Raw genomic sequence first — 24,097 nt, 5'->3', positions numbered from 1 at the left:
TTTTGTAAGAATTTTACATATAAGATTTTATATCAAGTTTAATCTAATTTTTAGTATTTAAGATTGATGTACTATATGTCACAATTTAGAGTATAATTCCATCACTTAACAATTAATAAATACGTAGATAAAAAGATAAAATATTATGCTTTCCAAAGGGATTTTTAAAAAATTCCACTGTAAAATATTTGAAAAGTAAAAATCACTTCATAATAGTTGTATATAAATCTAGAAGCTACCGATCATGCTCAATTCCACATTTTCTAAAAAATCACGTATAAATGATTATAGTTATGGCAGCTATACTTAAGCATGTAATAACTGTATTTACTAGTAAAAGCATAAGTAATTTATATAGTATACATTACATTAAATATTTCTTTAAAAAAAACAAAAAACAAAAAAACCTTCTAAGCACCTTGAAACTTAAATAAGTTAGACAAGTTATTAACAAGTGATTAAACTTTGATCACTTAAAGACAGATATCCCTACAAAATCAGAACCTAAAAATTCTGTAAGATACTTTAGAGCAAATAAAAAGATAAAGGAAAAAAAAAATCACCGGTAAGATGTTAATGGTATGTTGAATTCACTTCCAGGTGAAGCCGTTCCCAATAAAGTGTTCCCTTCATAAACACAAAGTGGGATTGAAAAATGATTTTTAACCTGAGAAAGAAAACAAATCATATTTAGCACATTAATCTAAGAATCTAAAGACATTTTTTAAAAATCTCATCAAAATATCCCAACAAAGAAACTAGCAGGCAATATTTATCTTGCTTATATAAGTTAGAAAAGAAACACACTTTTATCCTAAAAAATACAAAGGTCACTAGTTTTATAGAAAAGGTGTGTCAAAAACGAAAACTTTAGAAATCCGAGATGGAAGATAATATGTTCTTGACCTTGATATAAGTATTAACTTCTTCAGATAAAAATAGAAGAATTCATGGGAAAAAATATATTAAAATTTGAAATGTCTGTATGACAAAAGTGTTTTGAAAAAAGGTCACAGGCTGGGAAATGAGTGCCTCTTTACTTCACTGTTGTATGCTGCTCATGGGATGAGATACTCTACATGCACTTTGGAGAATACCTCATCCATCCATGAGCAGCATACAAAAATGATGTAAACGGTAACATCATTTTGATTAATATATATTAGATAAACTTCCAAACACTTATATTTACCTTTGAGATGGATAATAACAAATTGGTTAATAAAACCACTTTCATATTATAATCTTTCTCTTAGTAAAATCTTATTTTTAAAAAATCATACCAAAATGGAAAACATGCTGAGAACTAAGAACTGATAAATGGATAATCCTAACTACACTCTATCTCTAGATAAATTGTTTGCTCTATTTGAAGCAATAGGAATACATTTAAGTTTCTATAAATAGTACCTATAAGAAATTTAAAATTAATGTATAACTATTTAAAATATAAAAAAAAAAAAATCAACAATAGAGAAAGTAGCCCAACAGTCATCTTTTAAAACAGTTAACTACAGATCAAAAATGAAAGGGAAGAATTTCTGCTTTTAGCCATGATGGAATAATAGAGACCAGATAAACCTTCCCAGCATAGAGAACTAAAACACAGAGGAAAGAGAACCCATATTAAACAATGGTATTCAGAAACTGGGCAGCATGCAGCACAGGAAAGAAAAAACAGTAAAAAGAAACCACAAGGGTTAAGTCCTCAGATTGCCCCAGCTTGCTGCCTCAAGTTTCTAGATTACTGTGTAGGTGAAAAAGAGAAGTCAAACAGAGCCAGTCTGCTGGAGTCAAAGAGACAGATATGAGAATTTGGGGAAGCCAGTGCTTCTCAAACTCACAGCACACTGAGCGGGGTACATGGAGATGCAAGAGTTGCAGATTTAAGAGCGTCCCCTGTTGTCAAAATTTCATATTGGTACTGACTGCAATATGCACATGAGTAAACTATCAAAGGCTCAGTAAAGACTGATGACCAACCCGTTCTCAACAGGAGTTCTCCAGAGCAGCTCAGGTCTCCTCCCACAGCAGCTCTGAGCAAACCTTATCATCATGCACCCACTTCCATGGTCTCCGGCAACAGGAGTCCATTCAAAATGGTGTCACTAACCTGGCAGTGTGCAAGGAGACCTACAGGAGCCAGCATCACTTCAAAGTGACTGGTGTGACCCAGAGAGGGGAAATAACCACACACACCAGTTCAACTACAGCCTCAGCAGTGGACTGGGGGAAGACAACTAATCTGAATGCGGGTCCTGCCCACCAACAAAAGCTTCCTGGGGGACAAAACAGGGAGAGTACCCTACAGTTTGGTGCGACTACACCTCTGGCAAAAGCCTGGTCTGAACAAACTCAACTTCAAGGTGGCCCCAGAGTGGCCCACTAACAACACAGGAACTAAACCCTACCCCCAAAAGGCAAAGAGTCATTGTAGACAACTGAACTGAAGGCAAATGCAGCTCAGCCACAATAGCAGGGCACACATAACACACATAGAACACACCCCTTGGGTAACAGGGGATATTACACTCAGGACATGACAGGACTTCTTCTTCATAAGGCCACTACTTTCAAGATCAGGAGACATAGCTGACTTTTCTAACACACAGAAACATACACAGAGGATCAGACAAAATGAGCAGAGAGAGGAATAGGTCATATGAAAGAACATGACAATCATGGAAAGAGAGCTAAATAAAATGGAGATAATATGCCTGATAGAGAACTTAAAGTAATGGTCATAAAGATACTCACTGGACTTGAAGAAAGAGGAGGGTCTCAGTTAGACCCTAAAAACACTGACAGAAAACATTAAAAAGAAACAGAGATGAAAAACTCAGTAATTGAAATTAAAAATACACTAGAGGGAATAAACAGTAGACCACAGGAAGCAGATGAACAGATCAATGATCTGGAGGACAAAGCACTGGAAAGCAATCAAGCTGAACAGGAGAGAGAAAAAGAATAATGAAAAATGAGAATAGGTTAAGGGAACTCATTGACATGGTCAAGCACAATAACATATGCATTATAGGGATCCTAGAAGAAAAGAGAGAGAAAAAGGGGCAAAAATTTATTTTAAGAAATAATAGCTGAAAACTTCCTGAATCTGGGGAAGGAAACAGATATCCAGATCCAGAAGGTACAGAGAGCCCCCAACAAAATCAACCCAAGGAGGTCCACACCAAGACACACAGTAATTTAAATGGGAAAAATAGTGATAAGGAGAAAATCTTAAAAGCAGCAAGAAAAAACAGTTACATACAAGGGAAATCCAATAAAGCTATCAGCTGATTTTTTCAGCAGACACTTTGCAGGCCACAGAGAGTGGCATGATATATTCAAAATGCTGAAAGAAAAAAAACCTGGAACTAAGAATACTCTATCCAGCAAGACTATCATTCAGAATAGAAGGAGAGATAATTTCCCAAACAAAATTAAATTAATTCATCATCAGTAACCCAGCCTTATAAGAAATGTTAAAGGGGACTCTTTCAGTGCGAAGGAAAGTCCATAAGGAAGAGTAAGAGAAGCACAAAAAACAGTAAAATTAAGTATATCTATAAAAATAAGTCAAGTGATTCACAATGTAAAAGAATATAAAGTATGACACCACATACTTAAAATGTGGGGAGGAGAGGAGTAAACATTTAGTGCTTTTAAAAAAGGTTAAAAAATGGGTTCAAACTTGAGACCATCAACCTAATATAGACTGTTATATGCATAAAATGTTATATATAAACCTAATGGTAGCCACAGATCAAACACTTGTAATAGGTAGGCAAAAAATAAAGAGAAAGGATTCCAAGTATATCATTAAAGAAAGCCAGCAAACCGTGAGAGAAAAGAGCAAAAGAAAGGAATATAAAAGAACTACAAAAACAACCATAAAACAAGTCACAAAATGGTGATAAATATGTATCTATTTATTACTTTGCATGTAAGTGGACTAAATGCTCCAATCAAAAGACATTTGGCAACAAAATGGATAAAAAAGCAAGAACCATCCATATTCTGCCTACAACAGAAGCATTTCAGACCTAAAGACATATGCAGAATGAAAATGAAAGGATGGAAAAGCATTTATCATGCAAATGGAAGTGAAAAGAAAGCCAGGGTAGCAACATTTGTGTCAGACAAATAGACTTTAAAACACTGTAACAAGGGACAAAGAAGGACACTACAGAATCATAAAGGGAAAAAGCCAACAATAAGATTTAACAATTGTAAATAGTTATGCACCCAACATGGGAGCACCCAAATACATAAAGCAGCTATTAAGAAATATAAAGTAAGTAATTGATAGTAATACAATAATACTTGGGGAGCTTAACACCCCACTTCCATCAATGGATATATCATCCAAACAGAAAATCAACAAGAAACAGTAGCTTTGAAAGACACACACACACAGATAGATCTAATATATATTCAGAACATACCATCACAGAACAGCAGAATACACATTCTTTTCAAGTGCACATGAAACATTCTCCAGGATAGGTCACATACTGCCACAAAACAAGTCTCAATAAATCCAAATACTGAAGTCATACCATGCATCTTTTCTGACCACAGTAACACGAAACTGATCAAGCCCAAGAAAAAAATCTGGAAAGAACACCAATACATGGAGGTTAAATAACATGCTACTATAAACTATGAATTGGTCAACGAAGAAATCAAAGAAGAAATAAAAAACTATATGGAGACAAGTGAAAATGAAAACACAAGGGTCCAAAATCTGTGGGATGCAGCAAAAGCTGTTCTAAGAAGGAAGTTTACAGCAATACAGGCCTACCTCAAGAAGCAAGAAAAATCTCAAATAAAAAACATAACCTGGGTACCTGGGTGGTGGCTCACTTGGTTAAGGGTCTGCCTTTGGCTCAGGTCATGATCCCAGAGTCCTGGGATCAAGTCCCACATCAGGCTCCCTGCTCAGTGGGGAGTCTGTTCTCCCTCTCCCTCTGCCCCTCCCCTTGCTTGTGTGCTCTCTCTCAAATAAATAAAATCTTAAAAAAATGCTTTAAAAAAACAAAAAAACAAAACTAAACTAAACTTAATCTAAAAATGCTAGAAAATGGACAAACAAAAATCAAAACCAGTGAAGAAAGGAAAGAATAAAGATTAAGAGAAGAAATAAACAAAACGGAAATTAAAAAAAAATAGATCAATGAAATCAAAAGCTGGCTCTTTGAAAATACCAACAAAATTGATCAACCATTAGCCAGACTTATCAAAGGAGAGAGAGAGAGGACTCCCATATGAACAAAATCTGAAATGATAGAGGAGAAATAATGACCAACACTTCAGAAATACAAAAGATTACAAGAGAATATTATGAAACATTATATGTCAACAAACCAGACAACCTAGAAAAAGTGCACACATTCCTGGAAACATAACCTATCAAAACTGAAGCAGGAAGAAATCGAAACTTTGAACAGATTGATTACCATCAATGAAACTGAACCAGTAATTAAAAACATCCTAACAAACACAAGTCCAGGATCAGACAGCTTCACAGGTAAATTCTACCAAACATTTAAAGAAGAGTTAATACCAATTCTTCTTGAACTATTTCAAAAAATAAAAGAGGAAGGTAAGCTTCCAAATTCATTCTATTAGGCCAGCATTACCCTGATACCAAAACCAGATGAAGACACTAGAAAAAAGAGAATTATAGGCCAGTATCTTTGAAGAACATAGATGCAAAAGTCCTCAACAAAATATTAGCAAACTGAATCCAGCAATGAATCACACAAAATTATTCACCATGATCAAGTGGGATTCATTCCTGTGATGCAAAGGTGGTTTAATATTTACAAATCAATCAAAGAGATATACCACATCACCAAGAGAAAGGATAAAAACCATATGATCATTTCAATATATGCAGAAAAGGCATTGACGAAGTACAACATCGCTTCCTAATAAAAACCCTCAGCAAAATAGGTTTAGAGAGAACATACATCAATGTAATAAAGGCCATAAATGAGAAACCCACAGCTAACATTATCTCAGTAGAGAAAAACTAAAGCTTTCCCCCAACATCAGGCACAGGACAAGGGTGTCCATACTCACTACTTTTATTAAGCATAGTACTGGAAGTTCCAGCCACAGCAATCAGACAAGAAAAAGAAATACCAGGCATCCAAATCTAAGGAAGAAGTAAAACTTTCACTATTTGTGGATGACATGATACTATATATTAAAAAACCCTAAAGACTCCATCAAAAAACTACTAGAATTGATAAATGAATTCAGTAAGATCACAGGATACAAAATTAATATACAGACATCTGTTGCATTTGTATACAAAATAATGAAGTAGCAGAAAGAGAAATTAAGAAAACAATTCCATTTATAATTGCACTAAAAATAGCAAAACGCCTAGGAATAAACTTAACCAAGGAGATAAAATGCCTGTATTCTGAAAACTATAAAACAGTGACAAAAGAAATTGAAGCTGACACAAACAAATGGAAAGATACTCCATGCTCAGGAATTGGGAGAACAAATATTGTTAAATGTTGATACCACCTAAAGCAATCTACAGATCTAATGCAATCTGTATCAAAATAGCAACAGTATTTTTCATAGAACTAGAACAAATAATCCTAAAATTAATATGGAAACAAAAAAGATCCCGAATAGCCAAAGCAATCTTGACAAAGAACAAAACTGGAGCTATCACAATCCCAGATTTCAAGAGCTACCAAAGCCAGAGAATCCATAACAGTATGGTACTGACACAAAAACAGACACATAGATCAATGGAACAGAACAGAAAGCGCAGAAATAAACCCACAGTTACATGGTCAATTAATCTATGACAAAGGAGGCAAGAATATGCAATGGGGAAAAGACAATCTCTTCAACAAATGGTGTTGGGAAAACTGGATAGCTACTTGAAAAAGAATGGAAGTGGACCACTTTCTTACATCATACACAAAAATAAACTCAAAAGGGATTAAGTACCTAAATGTGAGACCTGAAACCATAAAAATCCTAGAGAAGAGCACAGGCAGTTATTTCTCTGACATTGGCAGTAGCAACAATTTTCAAGATATGTTTCCTAAGGCAAGGGAAACAAAAGCAAAACTAAACTAGTGAGACTACGGCAAGTAAAAAAGCTTCTCTACGGCAAAGGAAATAGTCAACAGAACTAAAAAACCTACTGAATGGGAGAAGATATTTGCAAATGACATATCCAGTAAGGGGTTAGTATCTAAAATACACAAAGAACTTATACATTTTAACACCAGAAAAAAAAACAAATAATCCAATGAAAAAGTAGGCTGAAGAGATGAACAAATTACGAAAAGGACATACAGATGACCAACAGACACATGAAAAGATGCTCAACATCACTAATCACCAGGGAAATGCAAATCAAAACCATTGAGATACTGCCTGACACCTGTCAGGATGGCCAAAATCAGAAACACAGAAAACAACAAGTGCTGGTGAGGATGTGGAGAAAAAGAAACCTTCATGCACTATCTATGGGAATGCAAACTGGTGCAGCCACTGCAGAAAACAGTGCAGAGGTTCCTCAAAAAATTAAAAGCAAATTACTGTATGATCCAGTAAATGCACTACTGGGTATTTACCCAAAGAATATGAAAACACTAATGTTTATTGCAGAATTATTTACAATAGCCAAATTACGGAAGCAACCCAAATGTCCACCAATAGATGAATGGACAAAGAAGATGTGGTATATATAAACAATGTAATATTATCCATAAAAAAGAATGAAATCTTGCCATTTGCAATGACATGGATGGATCTACAGAATATAATGCTAAATATAATATAATAAGCCAGAGAAAGACAAATACCATATGATTCACTCTCACATGGATCTAAGAAACAAAACAGAGAAAAAAAGACAAAAAAAAGAGACTCAAGTATAGAGAACAAACTAGTGGTTAACAAATGGGAGGAGTGTGGTAGGATGAATGAAATACATGAAGGATATTAAGAGTACACATACCATGATGAGCAATGAGTAATGTACAGAACTGCTGAATCACTATATTGTACACCTGAATAACACTGTACTTAATTGTACTGGAATTTTAAAACTTTAAAAAAATTAAAAATAAAAATCAATTGCCACTGAATACAGCAATTAAAAATCAATGTAATTCACCACATTAATAAATTATTTTTTTTAAAAATCCTTTCAATAAACAGAAAACCATCTGACAAAATCCAACATCCATTTCTGATAAAAACTCAGTAACCTAGAAAAAGAAGGGAGCATTTTCAAGCTAAGAAAGATCATCTACAAAATAACTACAAGTCAAAACATACTTAATGATGGAAGAGTGAATACATTACTGCTAAGACTGAGAACAAGGCAAAAACATCTGCTTTCAGAACATCTATTCATATTGTATTGGAGGTTCTAGCCAGTGCAACAGTCAAGTAAAGGTAAAATAAAATACACATCCAGATTTGAAAGGAAAAAGTAAAAAATCTTTATCTGCAGATATCAAAACTATATCTACGAAAAAGCTACTAGAACAAGCAAGTGCATCTAGTAAAGTTGCACAATATAGGTTAATATAAAAATCAGCTATACTTCTACTAGCAATGAAAAATCAGAAATATGTAAAAATGCCAATTTAATCATTGTTTTGTAAGAAACACTGAAAATCTAAGTCTAAAATTTAAATGGAAATAGAATGGACTCGGAATAGCCAAAACAACTTTGAAAATGAATAGGCAGGACAACGATTTCAAGACTCAGGATAAAATAGCAATGAGACAATGTGGTACTGGCATAAAGATAAAGAGATCAATGACAGAAAAGAGAATTCTGAAACAAAATCCATAAAGATAATGATCACTTTTTTTTTTTTTTAAGGACAAAAGTGTCAAGGCAATTTAACGGAAAAAGGATAATCTTGGCTGGAACAAATGAATAGCCATACAGAAAAACATAAACCTTAACCCTTACTTCGTACCATATACACAGATTCATTCAAAACAGTATTTGGAATATCCATTTAATAGATTACTAATCAGCAACAACATGTAACTACATGTAATATTAATACACAGAACTTGATACATGCAAAATTATGCTGAAAGAAGCCATACTCCTTTTTGTATTCCACTCCATTTACCTAAAATTCTATATTGTGTAACTAGTATACGATAAGAACATATCAGTGGCTGTCTAAGAATGGAGTAGGAAGAGAGGAAGCTTTCTGGGGTGCTAAATATGTTTAGCATGTTCACTGTGATGAAGGTTTCACAGGTCTGTTTTTATGTCCAAACCCATCAACTTTAAATATACGCAGTTTATTGTACATCAGTTTGACCTCAATAAAGACATAAATATTTTTCCTCATATTTTCTAATTAAAATCAAAGGATATACCCTATACCACAAAGACCTACAAACAAAATATTGATGGTGTTTTAGAATAATAGTCCAAAAAGAGTTTATAGGAAGAGTCCTATAGAAAGTTACAAGAAGTACTGAACCACGATTCATACTAAAGTAGTACATTACTGGTAATAATAATTCTTTTTTATATTAATTGTATTTCTATTACAGTTTATATTCTTTTGGTAGTAACTAGCTTTCTTTTTTTATTAACACACAAATATGCATAATATGACCCTACAAAAAAAAAAAAGGATCATTTTGTACCTGCACTGGGGAGCGAATTGTTATCTTCTTACTTCCTTCCACTCCATCAACTTGACAAACAATCGATCTTTCAACCCCAGACGCTCTGTGTCTTACAGTGTACAGTCGTCGTCCCACTTTTGTTAAAGGGATTTTATCAGCAGTAGAGTGGTTAGCAGGTGCTAAATGGAATATATATGTTGGAAAGTTTTTATTATTAATCATATATCAATCTTAACTAGATGTTAAATGCCAGATACATCAGATAATTTCTTTAACTCGTAAATAACAGTCAGTAAAGTTTTTAGATATAAGACTATAAAAAAAGGGCTATTTCTTTGTATAATCTATATAAAGGGATATATTAAGAAGCCACAATACATTCCCACAGCAGTCATCGAAAACCTTCAAAGCACTTAACAAAAAAATTTTTTAATTGAAAAAAAATGTTCATTCAGTAGTTTAACCTAAGTGAATAGTATGTTTTCAAACTGACAAGAGAAATTATTATAAAATATACAAACACTGATCTTTGGTTTGCTGTCATAATAACCAGAGCCTAATACCTGTAGGCAGTCACTGGCAATTACCAAAGTAGCTGCAAAATTTCAGTTTTTCATTATTCCAACAACCCATGATACTTTATGGTATCTAAGACCCGATTAAACAATATTTTATACATTTATTTAATATACATACTGCATTTTATTTGGGATGTGAATTACTTATTTACATATACATCCCCAACTCCGTAAAAATGTTAGTTCAAACAAGTGAAGTAAAATTGACGAGAGCAATTCACTGACAAGGCCATTGTTAAGCAACATTTCCTGACCAGGAGAAAGCACTAGGTATCAGTCTTAGTATCCCTCCCCTTCATTTATTAATCTTTCAAATTCCCTCCCTTCTCCCTAATTATTTAAATGTCAGAGTATCAGAAAGGGGTGTGGGTGAGACTTTAGGACTAGGTAACTTCACAATGAATAAATATTATGACAATTAAGAATTTTTTACTTTCGTTTCTCATGAAAACGAAACACTTCTGAGAATCACAAAGGACAAAAGAACAACCTTCCACCTCAACAGGCAGAAAATAAAAACCATTTACAAACCCAAAAACCATTATAGTGTGCCATTTTCATGACTTCAAACTTTATTTTGGATTCACTCAGCTGTAAAACTAGTGGAATATTCTGAATTATACAAAATGTGGTTGAAACAACAAAAAACTGAGTAAGGACAGGATCAAATCTTTTTCCTCCCAAAAATATGAAATAGTGAATTACCATGCCCTAGATAACACAGAAGATAAAGTCACAATTTGGAATACAAAAATACAGTGACAACAAGCAACCAAAGCCAGGCAAAAGAAAAAGCAAAATTCCTGACCTATTTGGAAGGAGATTTAAAAACCTGTAAGATACTACATACGAGTAAAATGCGATGTAAAAAATGTAACTTAAAAGAAATTAAAGCCCCAGGAAAATAATTTAACACTTACTGAGAAGAATGAAGAAGAGTTTACTGCTTAGGCTGGTCATTGCATTGAAATGATCATTGTCTTTGGTTCCCACATAGTCCATACTTAAACTCTCCTCATTTTTCAATACGTATGATTTTGCCAATGGAACGTTAAGTACACTAAAAGAATCACTTGGTGAAACAGAGACAGTAAGTCCAAGAGAATTTAAAATCATAAATGGCGCTAGATCCCGTATCAAGACAGTTGAAGCTCCAGTGGCAGCTTCTGTAAATGCCTAATAAGGAAGAGTTATTGTAAATAAAATGAAAACTAAATGACAAGCAGAACACTAACAGACGTATGACAAATAACTAAGTTAATAAAAAACTTTTTATTCAATGAAAAAAAAAAGGTTAGCTCAGACTAGTATACCAACACTTAAGGTTTCAAATTTCTTTTCTTACCTTGACTAAATTATTTAACATTACAAGGCCACATTTGGATAATGTAATGTTTAGTTGGTCTTTTGAATGGAAACTGATAACAGTTTTATATTCTGGCACTTTGTAATTTTCTTCTTCAGTATCTGACTCAACAATGGCCTTTTTTGCTTTCTTTTTCATCTAAAACGACACATAAATTATAGAAATATAAGGAAAATTTGTTCCTAGGAACACATTACTCATTTTGCAAAGAAAAAAACAAACTAGACAAATCCCAATAATAACATGAGAGACAACAATAGGTTTTATCAGTTCCACTGCCTTACTGGAATTGTTTGGATATCTGCCAACTAAGGTCACACAGGACAGGGGCAATATTAGAGGAAAAATACTTCTCATCCTCAGTGATACTAAAATGGCAAGCACAATTCAAAAGGAAAAATAAACCCTATAATCACTAAATGCTTGTGGCATCTGAATGAAAATTACAAGCACATACTTCATAGCTCACGGACATTCAGAACAAGAAAAATCATTTGGTTTATTAGTTAGGTTTACTGGCTATGGGTAAATAAAGACTAGAAATCCAGGGACTTAAAAAAGTCCAAAAACAGTTGCAGAACAGTGCCATTAGAACCTACGACTCCTGAGACTCAATACCATCTACCACTTTTTAGGATTCACAGATCCATGCCCAGGTATACTCTGACCTAAAAAACACCAAAGAAGTTCCTTTATCCAGTCCTTTATCTGAAATATGTACAAAATAAATGAAGTAATCTAATATAAAAGGTTGGACAAGCTAGTTGTTATATTAACTGGCTTTCAACCACTGAAAATTTGTCTGCAGGTGACTGAATCATTATTTAGAGAGGAGACATGTTAGCAATTCTTCAGTTTCCTGCTCTGAAGCACAATTTCATCCATCTAAAGGTCCTGATACTTAGGATTACATAAATTTACAATGTATCTGAGAAACAAGTAATAGTATCCTTTCTTCTATATATACACCCTTCTAAGGGCAAAGGAAACTCAGGGTAGACAACAACCTACACGAAGATGCTAGAGGCATCTAACACAGTGGTTCTGAGCGGGGACTCTGCAGCCAGAACTGCATGCAACCTCTTCCACTTTGAAGGTATTACTTTAGGGAAGGCTCTAAAGCTCTCTAGTCTCAGTTCCTTCACATGTTAAAATGGAGTTTAAAACTCCAACTTCAAAGGGGTGCTGTAAGGGTTCAAGTAAAAATACATTATTTAGAACAGTGTCTACAACACAATAAATGTTACACAATTATTTGTATTAGCACAGGAGGCACTGGTCTTGGTTCTGAAAAAATTACACTCACAGGCCAAACAGGGAAGTATGTGGCAAGACTCATAATGAGAAAACTTGAACTTTGTTGTTATTAAAATTAAACTGTTTTGTGTGGTATGGACCTTGTTTTTGAAAAACAATTTTCAGACTTCAAATATACCTTGATTCCAAGATTCCATGGTCTAAAATCCTCAGTCTGATCAATTTCTAAGGGTTCAAGCAAAGGCTCCCATACACCAAACATTTCATTGTAATAATGCACCTAGAAAGAGAATTAAATTTTGAAATAAAACATTCTTATACTTTCTAAAATGATCTTCCATGCTGTTTCCCACCACTATTCCCTTTGGCTCTGCTATTTCTTTATATGAAAACTGTTCTCTGTGCCTTTCCTTAAGTTTCTTATACACACTCCCTCAGCACTTTCCTCACCTGGCTAACTTCATAGTCTAGTCCTCACAATTTAATCCAGACAAAACTCTCTTTTAAGCATCTTTCCTTGACTTCCAGACTGGGCTAAGTATCAAAAACTGCGTCCATTTATCATGTATTATTGATATTTTTAAACAGATCTGCTTACCTCCACTGATTTTTTGAAATCTCTTGATGATGAATTATAATTCAATAAGTGCTTATTTATTTGAACTCTCAGAATCTCTTGGACATCCTAGATCATACCCTCCACAAAATATACAGAATCTAGCTAGAATTTCAAAATTTGATATCTAGTTAGTTCTACCTCTATTAGTGTGTATTTTTCTATCAACACACAAATAATCAGCTCATAAATTTTCATATTTATTAATACAAATTAGCAGAATATCCAATTAGTTTTCACTAGACATAAACTCATAACTTAAACCAAAATATCTTTGGAGATAATCCTATGTAGATAAATTCTGAAGCAAAATGTATGTTGGTTCAAAACAAGTATCTCCCTTATAAAGTACTCTCACAAAAATGTGAAAGATCTTTGTAGATACTCCCTAAAGATAACGCACTATATAAAAGTATGAGGCATATCCTTCTAATTCTTTCTACTACTCTTTTAGAAGAGATTCATAAATAGTCTATTATCCTTTTAAAGGAAAAAAGATATTCAATTCTTAAAAATAAGAATATTGAATTTAATCAACACTGTTTATTAATACATCACCTTTAAGTTGATAAAATCAATTGAAATACCCAAGTTAAGTTTATATTACAATAATGTACACATAAAAACAACTATATCAAGGGCATAAATTTGTATACTTGCTTCCAAAAGTACTGTGAGCCAACATTCATATTTACAATAAATTTAGTTAAAATATTTATTTGAGATACCAAAAATACTCCATGTGTAGCATTATTTGTTATAAAATCTGGAAAAATACTGCATATACTTACTTCTAGTTCAAGCTGACAGTAGAGATTTATCAAAGAACTCCAGTTTTTGCCCTCCCCTGAAAAACGTGACTTTGCCAACAGCATAGGCACTGTTCTATGACCAATTCCAGCCTCAAGAACTATAAAAATAGAATCAATGTTCACTCTTATCATCTCTCCTTTGAGTATCAATTCAGTTGTGGGAGCTTTGTTTTCAACTTCATTTGGTTCTTCAAGAAACCACATTTTTAAACTCTTTGTATCCTTCTTTTCCCATAAATGTACTGTAGAAGAAGTAGTTTCTTGTGGGATGGTATCCTTGGATGTGTAAAGTGCTGATGTTATGGTAATCACAGTATTTATGATAACTGGTGAAACCTAAGGGGAAAAATTTAAGCTAATGAAAAATCTACCCATACCACTTTTAAAAATTAGGTACTTCAAAAAATCTTAAATATACCTGCTGAAGGATCGTGAAGAATTAATATTAAACTAATATTACTACCATAAAATAGTTTATTGCCTATAAAAATTTTATAACTAATTTCAATTTTTTAAAAAGATTTATTTCTTTTGAGAGAGAGAGAAAGAGAGAGAGAGAGAGTGATTGTGCACACGCGCACAAGTTGGGGAAAGGGCAGAGGGAGAAGGAAAAAGAATCTGGAGCAGAGTCCTTGCTGAGTGCGGAGCCTGATGTGGCGCTCAATCCCATGACCCCAAGATAATGACCTGAGCCGAAGTTAAGGAACAGCTGGATATTTAATCGACTGAACCACCCAGGTGCCCCTAATTTCAATTTCTAGAATATTTACCTGAATCTTACAGATATTAGATTGACTAAGTGTAAGTTCAACTATGTATACCATCGCAATGTTAGATGTTAACTACAGAAGAAGTCACACACCAATAATAAAATACACAACATTCAAATGTGTATTAAATAATACACTGAAAATAATGTGTCACATAAAAATACTTTCAAAAATATAACTGCTTCATTTTTTGCATGTATACTTTCATGCAAAAGTATTATTTAACTTTTTTAAAATTTAATTTTAAATGACATTTAAAATTTATTTTAACAATTAACAATTTATTGTTAAAACTTTAACAATTAAACAGGAATATTATTTAACAATTTAAAGACTTGATATATTTAACAATTAAAAGACTTATTTTTTTGGCTTTTCTTTAACAATTAAAAGATATAATAATTGCTTATTTCTAGGTTTTACTACTTTTTTAAAAGATGCCCTAAAGATATGAATAACTGATTACATTTTAACTTACCTTTAGTGTGAGGGACTTTATTGATATATCAATCACTTGTGGTTCTGTACCTATTTGAGTAGCTTGATAGAACAAGTCACAGGGCTGCAAAACCTACGAGAGAAAATTCAATACCACCAAATTAACGTTGTTCTAAAATAGTTTTATTTAAAGACATTCCCAGTAACAGCTATGTTAAAAAAACTAGTTAAAGTAACTTTTTAAAAACACAAGTGACTCAATGACACAATTCTCTTTTATACTTATCATTTCTAATAGAAAGTATTAACAATAGCAATACTAATAAAACAGTTAAGTCAAAGAAGATCTTAAATATGCTTAAATATACAAAAACCCCATAAAACTTGTATTATGTATTTTATTTTACTTAATATAATAAAATTTTCTCCATTATAAAGTTGAAACAAAATAATCTATACAGGAAAAGCTACAAAAGATGAGGAAAAAATTATAAATACATTAGATTTACTAAATAACTCTTAATATAATCATAAATTAACTGAAGTTTTCTCTGTGGTAGAATTCTCCCCTCTAGCCCCTAAAGACTCACATCGGTCTCAAATGCAAAATATATTCACTCACCTCCTAAGGTTTCTAATAGCCTCATACCATTATAGCCCAGAGTCTAAAATCTCATCATCTAAATCTGTTATCTCATCATATATGGATGAGACACTTCTCATCCATATTTTATCTCATCCATGTGTTTTATTTAATATAGTAAAATTTTCTCCATTATAAAGTTGAAACAAAATAATCCATATAGGAAAAACTATATTTATTTCTCACTGATGCAAAAATCCAAAATCTCATCTCTGATCAGCTCAAGGTCTAAAATCTAAATCATGCACAGGTGCTGATGAAGTGCCTGGGTGTAATCTATTAAGTACAGCTGCTGGGGCACAATTTCCCTTTCACGATCTGTGAAAGGAAGAGGAGGTATCTGCTCCCATCTTCCCAACATAGAATGGTGGGGCAGTCACAGGATAACATTACAGATATTCCAGTTTAAATGGGGAAAATGGAAGGTCAAAAGAAGTCACTAGCCCAAAGTAACCTGAGATCCAGCCAGGTCCATGAGTTTCTTGATAAGGTTTCAAAGACTAGGAACAACTGTCTGTGGCTCTCACCTCTACCCTCTGAACCATCCTCCCTTTTCTAGAAAAGGTAGCATAAATTTGTAACCCAGTAGCTTTATCATCCTGCTTCCCACCAGTAGGATTTTGGGGGTCCAAAGAGTCACTCTCCATTTTGTACTCCCTGTCCCTCCCAGTCCATGCCGGCAGTGTTTCTGCTAAAATCATTTACTCAAGAACCTTGAGGGCCTTCTGTAAATTTCACAAGGTTTTACTCCATTAGACAAAAACAACATCCACTCATCTTTTTGAGATAATCATGGTCTCCTGCTGAGACAGCTAAAGGATGACACCTTTATGATTCCTAGAAGCCTCAGTGTGATTGAGAAGATCTGAAAGGGCCCTCTGTGTGTCTGAACACTATGATTTTTTGACCTAAGATTTAGGAAAAATTTATACAATCTACACAGTCTTTTCTCTATGCTACATTTTTGACAGCCATTTCTGACTTTAAGCATCTTCTGCCATTTGGAAGGCTAAGAAATATCAAAATCATAAAGTCCTGGTTCTCTGGTTCTTTTTGTTTAACTGTTCTTCCTCAATTCATCTCTCCGCTCTAGCATTTTACTATTACCAATAAGAAATCAGGCAACATCTTCGAATCAGGCAGCTCAGAAATCTCCTTAGCTTTATATCCATGTTTGTCACTTAGGAGTTCCGCTTTCCAGACAACAATAAGACACAGTTTTGCAAAGCTCTTTGTCACTACATTTCAGGCCATCCCTTTAATTTCCAATAACACATCTTTCACCTTCCTTGTAGGCCCTCTGTTGGCAGCATCATCAACGACCATATTCCTACCAAGAGTCTGTTCAACCCAACTGAGGTTTTGTCTACCCATCTCCATAAAATTCCTCCAGATTCTGCATACTACCCACTCTAAAGCTGCTCCCACGTTCGAAATAGCTGCTACAACAGCATCTTGCTACTGGGACAAACATCTGTATTTGTTTCCTACTGCTGCCTAACAAATTACTACCAACCTAGTAACTTAACACAAATTTATTATTTCCCTGTTTTCATGGGTCAGGAATCTTGCTGAAATCAGGTATCAGTCACCTGGTTGTCCTCACCTGAAGGTCTGACTAGGGAAATCTGTTATCTCATCATATATGGATGAGATACTTCTCATCCATATTTTATCTCATCCATGTGTTTTATTTAATATAGTAAAATTTAATTTTACTCGTAAAAACGAGCTCCTTCAGGTTGTTGGTACAATTCATGCCTTTGTGGCCCTAAGACTGAGATCTCCATTTGCTTGCTAGCTGTTGGCCAGAGACTGCTTTCTATTCCTACTAGTCATTCACAGGTTCTTGCCATGTGGTCTTCTCCCCAGTTTGCTCCTTCAAGGTCAGCAGGAAACCATCATTTTGGTGTTTCACCATTTTAAAAAATTAGGTTAGGCCCACCCAGAATCTCTTTTTGATTAACTCAAAGTTAACTGATTAGTGACTTAATTACATTTACTGATCCTATACACATTCAAGAGAAGACTATACTGGGCACATGCAACAGGGAATAGAAATCTTGGGGGCCATCTTAAGAGTTCTGCTTATACTGACAATGAAGAATAAATCAAGGGAAAAAAAATGACATCCAAACCCATTCCCCAAAGAAATCACATTAAAATCTACCATTATCCTAATAAAATTAGCAAGATCAACCAGTACATAAATATTCAGTTTATTATTTCTTAAACTTCAAGGACAGAAAATTATAACCACTTTACAATACATGATCCAAGATTTTCAACGTAAAATTTGTGTTATCTCTTCATCTCACGTAAGACAAAACCAAACCAAAAAATATTATACATATAAAAGTTTTTCTATAACTTAGAAACTTTTCGTAATAGCCCCTTTCCAAAATAAATACGAAGGTATATGTTGATCCTTACCCAATTTCTTTATTTTCAAGTCTAGTTATTGAAGATTAAAAATGTAGCTGGTAATTAACAGTAAATGTGTTTATGCCAAAACTACATTACAGTCAAGTTGTAACACAGTACATATAGATGGATTTAATGATGTAAAATCATTTCTTAAAATGGAACTGTTTTCCTAGTATTGTCTTCAACTATAACCATTGTGATTTCAATGCTATTTCTATCATTTTTTTTTTCTCCTTCCTACTCTCACCTAACTGCTCCCAGTCTTATGTGATTTTCACTACCGATGCATTCCTTTCCTGCTGCTACTGCTTCCTCTTCAAAGAAGCAATCTTAGGCTATAGACAACATCTACAGAAACTCACAAGAGCTCACTATAAATTGCCCCCTCACTCTTACAGGAGAGTTAGTCTTCTACTATAGAATCCCCTAAAATACTTTTAACAAAATACAGAAGAAATTAAAATAGTCTCCAATTTAGGGTATCTTACCCATAAATGTAAGGCTAATATGCCATAGGAAAAACTATTAATGTGATTTATTATAAGAACAGTAAAAATACTATACTTCTTTCAATAGATGGTAGTAAGCACTCAATAAAATTCCACATTTATTCATGATTAAGATTCTTTCAAAATTAGGGAAAATTTCTCAACATGCTAAAGGTTTTATATATAAATGCACAAGCAAATATTAAAATAATACTAATATCACCTAACTTAATAACGGGAATACAATGAGGACAAATCATTATTGTCATTCAAGGAACAAACAATGTTACTTTTACAGGTGATTTTTAGAAAATCTAACATCATTAAAAATATTAGTACAGGTAACAAGTTTAGGAAAATTAGAGAATAAGATAAATTCGTTAAAAAAGCTAACAGCCCAGGGGCACCTGGGTGGCTCAGTCAGTTAAGCGTCTGCCTTCAGCTCAGGTCATGATCCTGGACTCCCGAGATTAAGCCCGGCATTGGGCTCCCTGCTCAGCGGGGAGTCTACTTCGCCCTCTGCCTCTCACCCAGCTCGTGCTCTCTCTCTCTCTCAAATAAATAAAATCTTTTAAAAAACAAAAAGCTGACAGCCCAGCCATCAAAAAGAATGAAATCTTGCCATTTGCAACGACATGGATAGAGCTACAAAGTATTATGCTAAGTGAAATACGTCAGTCAGAGAAAGACAAATACCATATGATTTCACTCATTTAAGAATTTAAGAAACAAAACAGATGAACGTAAGGGAAGGAAGAAAAGAGAGAGAGAGAAAGAGGCAAACCAAGAAACAGACTCTTAACTGTAGAGAACAAACCTAAGGTTACCAGAGAGGAGGTGGGTGCGGGGATGGGTTAAACAGGTGATGGGGATTAAGGAGTGTAATTATTGTGATGAGCACCGGGTGTTGTGTGGAAGTGTTGAATCACCGTACTGTACACCTGAAACAATATTACACTGTATGTTAACTGGAATTTGAATAAAAACTTAAAAAAAAAGCTGATAGCTATTTATGATGATATAAAATAAATTCAATATGTGGATCATGATTTAGTTTTTATTAGGATTTCGGAATTTATTCAGAAATTATTATAAAACCTTAGTGGATGCAATAAGGTCAAATATAAATCTATACAGGAAGCAAAGATGAGAATATCCCATATGTTAAAATGGGTAGAAAAATTTGGTGCCATATATCCCTTGAAAATTAAATAAATTCTCTTTTTGAAAAATACATGTTTACAACACTTTACATATATTTTTAAAACTTTCATGAAGTTCTACTAAGCATCCATGGACCCCAATTAATATTAAATTAAGAAACTTGATTTTAGGGGCACCTGGGTGGCTCAGTTGGTTAAGCGACTGCCTTCGGCTCAGGTCATGATCCTGGAGTCCCGGGATCGAGTCCCGCATCGGGCTCCCTGCTCGGCAGGGGGTCTGCTTCTCCCTCTGCCCCTCCCCCCTCTCATGTGCTCTCTCTCTCTCATTCTCTCTGTCTCAAATAAATAAATAAAATCTTTAAAAAAAAAAAAAAAAAGAAACTTGATTTTAATATAAAATGAATACAATATCAATTAAAGTTCCACTAACAAAACTTATCAAAATGTATGTGGCCAAAACTGCTGGTTGGCCATAAATACACTTCTCAAAATTCCCTATAATCTTAGAAGTTTCCCTTAACACACGGTTACCCAGCTAAAAATCTCCTTCCCTAGACTTCTATTTCCATCTGTGAAGGAAGCAACTTGTAGCACAGTAATAATCCATCTACACGTTGAAAGTGATGTTAAAAAAGTCTGCTTCAAAGTAGAAGCAAGCTACCAAGGCAACCTTGGAAAGTCCCCAAGGGGTGGGAGGTGGGGAGGGACAGAGAAGTTCTCTCAAATCTTGGAAGTGATTTACCTTCAAATTATTTGTCAAATTCTTGAGCTGCATTACTAAGCAGAAGGCTATTTGCTAGATAGAGTGGAATGGTCAGCAATTTCAAAAATGGTCAACAGAATGGGACCAAGAAGAAAAAATCAATTTCTTTGAACAAGCAGATTAAGTTACATCCTAGGAATAGCCCAGCAACAAAATGGAAAGAATCTTTTAAATGTAATTAAACCATGCTTTTGCTACTTCATTGGGGGAGGGGGGTATCTCTTGTTACAGCAGCCTAATATCCTAATACAGAATTTCATACCTAGAAGTTGGCACCACTGTAACAAAGTCAAAATAGCTGACTGATTTAGCAACTTAATGGGCATGGGATATTTTAAAATGAGAAAGGACATCAACTACCTCCATTTTGACCTCTATCTGTACTTTCTAAATGATTAAGTTTTTCTTTCCATGTTAGTTCTTAACTCAGGCAAAAGACCTTGGGGGCAAAGCATTCCCTGATGGGAACTGAAACTACCCCTTAAGCAGACAGGAAGCCCTGAACCAACAAGACCCCAAGTGACTGACCCCAAGAAAATGATCGACCTGACCTTTACCGCCCACCTGCATGGACCCATGACCTCTGCCCCGCTTTTTCTTTATATAAACCTAGAAACGTTTTTGGCACTTTGGAGACAACCTTTGAGATACTGGCCCATTGTGTTCTCGGTGTTGGCCTCACTGAAATAAATTCCTTCCTTGTTTCAACGCCACTCATGTCTCTGCCTCTGGATTGTGCAAGTGGCCAGTGGCCAAACGCTGTCTGTTTGGGACCCCAGAGCCAGGTGCTCTTGCACCCCTGCCCGCCGGCTACAAAAATACAAAGCTGATGACTTTAACAATGCCATAGCAAAATATTTGGTGAAACTGCTACTACTGGTGATACCTAGGAAGGCAGACAATGTACTTTAGAAAAAAGCCTACTGCCAGACAGGTTTAGAATATTTAGAATGTTGCTATTTATTAGCTCCTTCATTCTGCTGTTTGCAAAGCCCTACAAGAGAAAGGAAAATGCTGAGGAGACTCAGGGTCTAAGAGTAGCCTCAGCAAGAGATAAGACTGCAGCTCCTAGTCTTTCTCTGGCAATTTGTTAAAATCAAACATGGGAACTGGCCCGTGGCAAAAACAACAAAAATTAGAGTACAGATGGTGCCTGTCCCCCTTGCCCAAACTTATTCCTAAAGGAGCCTTTACTAAATCAGGATGAAGGCAGAATCAGTAGAATATAGAGATTAGTAAATAAAACAGGAGTTTTCTAGAATAAATGAATGAATGCATTCTTTGGTTATGGTTGCTTACACCTGGAACTACCTAGAACTAAACTAAATGTTCAAGGAATGAAAAACTGCCAAAGAAACCATTATCAGCCATGCAAAAAAGCCTTTTGTTAATTCAACTGCTAGAGCAATCTCCAAGTAACCAACTCAGTAGGAAGTAAGCTGTGGAAACATTGCAGCTCCCCAAAAAAGACAATAGCCACTTCAGATGTGTCTACAGAGAATAATCGTTTTAAAAAAAAATCTTTTAGAGGGGAAAGCTGGGGCCACCTGAGGAAATGACCATGTTTTTCCATGGGAGTGAGAATGGAAGACTCCAACACGGGCTCTCCCAAGAACTTGACTCCATTGCAAGAGCTTCAAGTTTTCACATTTCTGCTCAGAAGGATGTGATAATCGTTATGGATAAGTGACTACTAAGTGCTCCCCATTCTTACTTTTCTGAAGGGGTTTTTAAATTGCAATTATCCTGTCCTTATACCACCATTATATAGTGGTTGTGTGTGTGGTGATGGAGTGTTTGCTGAAATGCCGTGGCTTATTTGTCTATTAGTTAATAGATTATCAAAAAAGAGAAGTCACAGCAGACTGAACAAAGAAAACTATCACCTAAAGATCCTGGACTCTGAGACTGTATCCCTTAAGGACGAGAGGAGTATGTTCTATGGGTGAGAAAAGACAAATATGAATTATTTGTGTGGAAAAAGGAAGAAACCTCTGAGTGAACCAATAGGGCAGGACCTCTAATTGTTACCTGATATCTCCTTGTGGAGAGCAAAATGGAGTCTCTCATGTCAAGCAGGAGCCTGTGCTCAGCAACGACGCAAGCCGTTAAAGGTACTGCAGCTAGGAGATACTGCCGGGACCGATGTCAGCTGACCCTCCAGAACTGATAAGCAGCAGAACCAGAGGAGGTCTGCAGAGACCCAAAACTGATTAAATCCCTTTGAAAAGGGGAGGATTTGGGCAGTAAACTGTCAGACTCTTCAGACCTGATCCCTCTATGTCTGACCACTTAAAAAGGGCAACTGTCCCTGAAGGCTCTGCCTGATTGATCTCCAAACAGAACCAAGATCCTTCCCTGCTTGAACATCAGAAGCAGTAAGTGCCAAGTGCCGAGCTGGGCCAGACAGAGGCCTTATCTCAACTGCGCACCCACAGACTGACTTCGTGTTTGGTTCATTCACTTCCTGCACCCCTCTGTTACCTCGTTTGTTGGGCGGTTTGTCTTCTGTCCTGCTTTGTGTGCTGTGTAAGGAGCCAAGTTTAATCATATGGTGAATTGTCACTGACTTTGGAATCCTGAACCCGCTTTCTAATTGTGATTTAACTTTGCTTTATGATTGAATAAAGCTGACGTTGTGGGAAGACACAAGTTGTGTGTGCGCCTTCACAGCGAGCTCATGAAACTCCTATAGAAATAAAAGTTTTATCTGAGCAAAAGGTAGCTCAGAAAAAAAGACCACATTTCCCAACCCTTTGTGAAGATAAGTGTGGTCATACAGCTAAGTTCCAGTTGTTAAAAAGAAAACCACGGGATCAAGATGGAGTCATGTATGCCAGGCTAAATCACTAAACTTAATACTTAACCTAATTGCCATCTCAACCTTCCCCAGAAATGCAGTCTTAGTCGATCTGGAATTTTTTGTCCTGCACCAATGAGGTAATCTGTCACGTAGACCCTTCTCCATCCCCCAAAGGACGATAATTTAATCCACCAAGAAGACTCCCTCTTTTCCCCCTTAGGGAACATGACCTTCTCTGAGACAACCCTTTCTTCTGCTAATAACTTCCTTGCCCCATCCTCCTTCCTATAAAGAATCTTCATTTTATAGAACT

At 35.0% G+C, this 24,097-nt stretch overlaps 1 protein-coding gene across 3 annotated transcripts in view; it reads right to left on the bottom strand.

Annotated features, from left to right (window-relative positions):
• Nucleotides 1-24,097, bottom strand: part of VPS13A (vacuolar protein sorting 13 homolog A) — a 267,298-nt gene that overhangs the window by 77,903 nt on the left and 165,298 nt on the right. For all 3 annotated transcript variants that reach the window (XM_032427535.1, XM_032427534.1, XM_032427536.1), the window contains exons 40-46: nucleotides 15,538-15,630; nucleotides 14,269-14,625; nucleotides 13,040-13,141; nucleotides 11,584-11,742; nucleotides 11,159-11,414; nucleotides 9,679-9,839; nucleotides 564-667 (exon numbers count right to left, since the gene is read on the bottom strand). In XM_032427535.1, the coding sequence (XP_032283426.1) occupies nucleotides 564-667; nucleotides 9,679-9,839; nucleotides 11,159-11,414; nucleotides 11,584-11,742; nucleotides 13,040-13,141; nucleotides 14,269-14,625; nucleotides 15,538-15,630 (1,232 nt within the window). The remainder of the gene's footprint in view (nucleotides 1-563; nucleotides 668-9,678; nucleotides 9,840-11,158; nucleotides 11,415-11,583; nucleotides 11,743-13,039; nucleotides 13,142-14,268; nucleotides 14,626-15,537; nucleotides 15,631-24,097) is intronic.

The sequence above is a fragment of the Phoca vitulina genome, unplaced genomic scaffold (genome assembly GCF_004348235.1).
Source record: "Phoca vitulina isolate PV1807 unplaced genomic scaffold, GSC_HSeal_1.0 scaffold37, whole genome shotgun sequence".
NCBI classification, from domain to species: Eukaryota; Metazoa; Chordata; class Mammalia; order Carnivora; family Phocidae; genus Phoca; species Phoca vitulina.
Note: the sequence above shows the minus strand (reverse complement) of the source record. Positions and strands in the feature narration are given on the sequence as shown.